Genomic DNA, 4,838 nt, shown 5'->3' with positions numbered 1-4,838 from the left:
TATATATATATATATATGCGTTCGTTGCGTCACTTCAAATTCGGAATTGTTAAAAAGTTAGAGATCGATTTTAGTCGCATCGCAATTATTAGGTCTTTCGAACTCAAAACAAGCACTTTTCTTTAAATATAAAGAAAAAAATTAGAGAGGAAATTTTCGATAACTCAGTTAAAATGAGAAAAAAAAATTCGATTGTTAGAAGTTTCATGCAATCGTATCATCGAAATCTTATCGGGCCTCTATGCATTATGATGTGTGATGTAATAAGACAAGATGTAACATTTTCATGAATCCACACTTGTTTATAGCAATAACTAATCGATTATTAACCAATTGTTTATAATTTTTTAATATAGTATAACTGCAAATTAGGACAAATTTTTTATTAATTATTTTACTTATATTTATAATCTGTTAATGTTGTTGCTATTACACACGATTAAATTGCTACACCTCGTGCTTATTCTTTGAACTAAACTCTTCATACTTTTCGATCCTCTTTCTCCATCTAATTGTGGGTACATACATTTCACTTGACGTTCACTCACGAGTATTATTTATCCTTGTTTAATATTTGATAAAAAACAAGGCTGAAGACTCAAAGAGCCTCAAGTGGAGCGCAGTCATGTCATTTTAAATGCAAAAAGTACACATAGTGCAGTTACGAAGAATACATCTTTTGTTTGTTTACAATCATGCTAATGTGAATAGCGATCAATAGCGATTTCTTACATCATCCGCAGGGTCCACCGGTACATCGAGGGACAGCAAATATCTGACCAGGTCATCGTGACCACCCAAGGCCGCCCAGTGTATCAACATTCGACCATTCTGCAAGAAAAGGAAATGACAATATAACCTCAACAATATATAAAAAGCGCACTCGATACACGAACAAAACGGCGGCACAACGTCGCATAATACATACGTTGTCCATTTGTGTTTTCAGCTTCTCATTCTCGTTTAGCAGAATCTTCACGGCCGCAGTTTTACCGCGATATGCCAGATCATACACCGTGGACTCCTGCTGCATCATTTTCTTGCGAACGATAAATTGACGAGATCTTTACGTCTTAAGCGCGCGCAGGAATTACTCCGCTATTTTGTCACCAATATTGACTTGTCACGGTCGTCTTTTATTATGACATATTCACGTCGTACATGATCTTGCCGTACGGCAAGAATTACTGTGAATTACCACGTTCTGTGTACAATGAGTGTAATGTGCAAGCGCCATCAGCGCTGCCAATGATTTTCACTTTTTAGCGTGTTGTTTCTATCTTTATTCTCTATTAAATATAAAACAAGGATGAATGCATTTCATTCATGCATGATGTGCATAGAGTCATTTTATAATTGCTTTCCATTTTCACACAAATGAATCTAAAGTATGTGAATATTTTACACTTAGATAATAATTTCATATTTGCTTACTTTGATGATAGGCTTGTTCAGATGTAGGTAGAACCCTGCAAACGAGAATGGAAATTGAAATGAAATTAAAATGAAAATTGAAATTTTTTTCTATTCGAATGCGTATTTTAAATAGCGAATACTTTTTTTGGATTCAATTGGGTTCAATTAAATTCAATTGGATGCAATTGGATTGAAAAACTGCATTTCCTATTCAAAATTTTGAACTGTATTCACAATTGTGCACAGAAAAAAACTAATATTATTTTTAGATTGAAAGGCATAGACATGTTGCTCCATGTAATTCCCATAAATGAATAAAAATGCATTCAGGATTGAAAAGCATTTTAACATTCGTGAATAAAATTTCTGAACATCTGAATCTATTTTAATTCATTTCAATCCATTCTCGTTTGCTGGATATATCTAACTAAAAGTAATTATAATGAACAGCATTAAATTAACAATATTAGATTTCTGTCATGAAGATGATCAAATGTTTTGATCAAATGTTTGAATTAAGAAATTTGTAGATACATATCGAATAGAACCATTGATTCAATGTTTTACTGGTAAATACCAACTAATTGCAATAACATTATGTGAGTGATGGGTTTAAAATACTCTTAAAATTTATCTAGATATAGATACAGTTACATATACGGAAATTGATCTAAATACAGATATAGGTACACATATTAAGATGTATATAAGTACAGATATCACATAGATACTTCGAAAATATCTTTAGATACATTTAAGATACTCTTAAATTAATTTTATTGGAATAATGGTAATTGGAGTAATGTATAAAAAAATATATTAGTTATATATATTAAATGAATCATTCATTTATTCATTTAATATTTGTTTGTTACATTTATATAGATGAATGATAGAAATGAAAAAACTTATTATCGTAAAACGATTTAAGATAAGAATTATAAGACGATATTATTCATCACAATTTTACAAATTAAAAATGCTTCGAGTATTTGTGTTTCCAGCTTAATTATATATGCGTTAGAAATTCCACAATCTAAGATCACTGGCTGCGTTCAGCAGAAAAAAACAGTGTAACTGTGAAATTCTTTAATATGACTAATTTGCATTTAGTTCCTGTAAGGAATTAAGAGAAAGACCAATCATGTCAGTAGAATTTTGCAACAACAAAGTTGTTTCTTTTCTGCGGAATAGAATCAATCGATAATCACACATAAAATGGAATTATGACTATGCTGAAGAAATGTATTTGAAAAATATATCTGAAAATCAGTTTAAATGCTACGTTTTTTTATCTAAATATAAATACAAATACTCGAATTTGAATGTACTTCAGATACAGATTAGATACACAAAATGTATCTCTATACATGTATTTATAGATACTATCCAACACTATATCAATATTATAATTTTTCATTCAACAATATAAATGTAATAAATGAAAAAAAATTGTAAATATCAAAAAATTGTAAATATCACTAATAATTTATTATATCAATTATTTCTTATTCAATAATGTAATTGTTATGTATAATATGTATTGAATAGGAAATAATTGATATAATGTTACTATTATTATTTGATATTTACAATTTTTTTTATTTTCAATTCCATTACTATAAAAAATATTATGAACAATATAAAAAATAAAGAAATTTTATTACGAAGTAAACGTGAAGTAATAAGACTAATTTAATATTTAAATTTAAGGTAGATTATTGAAATGATTAATTAATTTTTGTTTTCGAAAACTATTGCTATCGCATACTAAAGATAAAGTCAATCATGTCATTAATGTTGTAAAACATTATTTGATCAATCAATCTCGAGCTTTTTAAAGCTTCCTTCAACGCCAAATAAATCCGTTGCTATTTTTGCCTTATCCGGTCTTAGTGATTCATTAATCCGATGATTAACTTCGTCTTCGTGGAACCAAGCAATGTGGTCTGCCAGTTTTTTCATTTGTTTATTATGTAATTCCTGTATAGGACCAGCTTGACCACCTACTTCGTTTGGAAGAATTTCGAGTGGCACGAAGTTCTCTAGAGTGTCGTTTGTGGTATGCATATAAAACTAGAAAATAATTAAAACATATTACATAAAAAGATAAAATATGCACATGCATACGATATACAATCAATAAAAATCAAAGGAATCAAAAGAAATAGAAATTTGATCTTCTCTTTTTCTCATTATTAATAAACGTAATGAACCATTGATTTGAAATTGATTTGTATGTAATTTAGATCTTACCATATCCAGCAACTGTTTTTTCATGAAAGGTTTTGTCATATTGAAAATGATATCTGTTACTGGAGAAACATTTATCAAATGGTACCCTTTCAATCTAACAGGTAATCCTTCTTGTAGATAGTAAAAGAATTTCTTTAGAGTCACAGGATTGAAACGGGCAACGTGTCCCAAAGAAATATTTTTCATGTCGATTATTAATACATGGCCATTGCAAGTGCCCTCCGTATAAAGCCATAAATCGATTATCATAAAAAACAATTTAACTGCATCGGCGAAAACAAAATGCGATGATTCGTTATCTATGAGTCCTCCATAAATGATTTTATGCCCTTCTTTAGTAGTTCCTTTCAAAATTTGAGTCGTTCTGTCGATAATAAGATTTGTATTTTTTGCGCAAAATTTCTTTGTGAGAAATACTACATTTTTTGTTGAACATAAAAGATACCATGAATAATTAAAAAAAGAAAATATCATTAATATACTTACATCGTCTTGGTTGCTTTTTTTACTTCTTTGTCGTTCATAAGATCTCGATTGCAAAAGAATTCAGGTACGTGAGTCCTGACTGTGAAAAAAATATCGATAGTAGTTTTTGTTGGCTCAAGTTGATAATAATTACTATGCAAGAACAATGTTAATTCGCTGTCTGACATTTTAGGTAGATAAGTCTGCTTTTTGCACCATTCTCTCAATATTTGCATATCTGACTCTTTCAATTCTGGATTCTTCTTTAGTTCTTCTTCGAACGATATTAATTTTAATGAAGCCATCTTTTACTATGAATTTAAACTCCTACGGAAATGAAAATAATAACTTTAACAAATTCTCAGCAATGTATAATTATATTATCGTAGTATATGCAAGCTAAGTAACTTGTTTTATATGAAATACAGATAAAAGCAATAATTCCTAATAAATTATATTAATTGTATATTATAAATGTGTGTCGTCACATTTATATAAGTTTAGATTAAAATGCATTATTATTGATTTTCTAGTTTATTAATGATAATGGATGAAATACATTGAGTTTCGTTTACCTTGTATATATTCTGCCTATATAAAAAGATGCTAACTAGTAGTAACTCAGTCCGATGTCTTGAAAAATATTAATTGAGATCTGCATTCATATAATAATTTTTACGGTTCTATCACAATGTAAGATT

At 29.0% G+C, this 4,838-nt stretch overlaps 2 protein-coding genes across 2 annotated transcripts in view; both read right to left on the bottom strand.

Moving 5' to 3' along the window:
- Nucleotides 1-1,203, bottom strand: part of LOC108685676 (26S proteasome non-ATPase regulatory subunit 10-like) — a 3,062-nt gene extending 1,859 nt beyond the window's left edge. Inside the window, exons 1-2 of the mRNA XM_018190574.1 lie at nucleotides 929-1,203; nucleotides 733-831 (exon numbers count right to left, since the gene is read on the bottom strand). Of these exons, the coding sequence (XP_018046063.1) occupies nucleotides 733-831; nucleotides 929-1,036 (207 nt within the window). The 5' untranslated portion in view covers nucleotides 1,037-1,203. The remainder of the gene's footprint in view (nucleotides 1-732; nucleotides 832-928) is intronic.
- A 2,031-nt stretch (nucleotides 1,204-3,234) lies between these two features.
- On the bottom strand, nucleotides 3,235-4,838 carry LOC108685695 (alpha-tocopherol transfer protein-like). Its single transcript, XM_018190614.1, has 4 exons — nucleotides 4,713-4,838; nucleotides 4,159-4,464; nucleotides 3,673-4,036; nucleotides 3,235-3,492 (listed from the first exon to the last, which is right to left on the bottom strand). Exons 2-4 carry the CDS (start codon nucleotides 4,440-4,442, stop codon nucleotides 3,235-3,237), a joined length of 906 nt encoding a protein of 301 aa, XP_018046103.1. The 5' UTR covers nucleotides 4,443-4,464; nucleotides 4,713-4,838.

This window comes from Atta colombica, unplaced genomic scaffold (genome assembly GCF_001594045.1).
Source record: "Atta colombica isolate Treedump-2 unplaced genomic scaffold, Acol1.0 scaffold155, whole genome shotgun sequence".
NCBI classification, from domain to species: Eukaryota; Metazoa; Arthropoda; class Insecta; order Hymenoptera; family Formicidae; genus Atta; species Atta colombica.
Note: the sequence above shows the minus strand (reverse complement) of the source record. Positions and strands in the feature narration are given on the sequence as shown.

Bases quoted from the DNA above. Each gene is read 5' to 3' on its own strand.
- LOC108685695 (XM_018190614.1), bottom strand. From the start codon at position 4,442: ATGGCTTCATTAAAATTAATATCGTTCGAAGAAGAACTAAAGAAGAAT. The intron at 4,037-4,158 runs GTAAGTATATTA...TATTATCGACAG, and splicing joins AAAAAAGCAACCAAGACGAT to AACGACTCAAATTTTGAAAG. The intron at 3,493-3,672 runs GTAAGATCTAAA...ATTATTTTCTAG, and splicing joins AAAAACAGTTGCTGGATATG to TTTTATATGCATACCACAAA.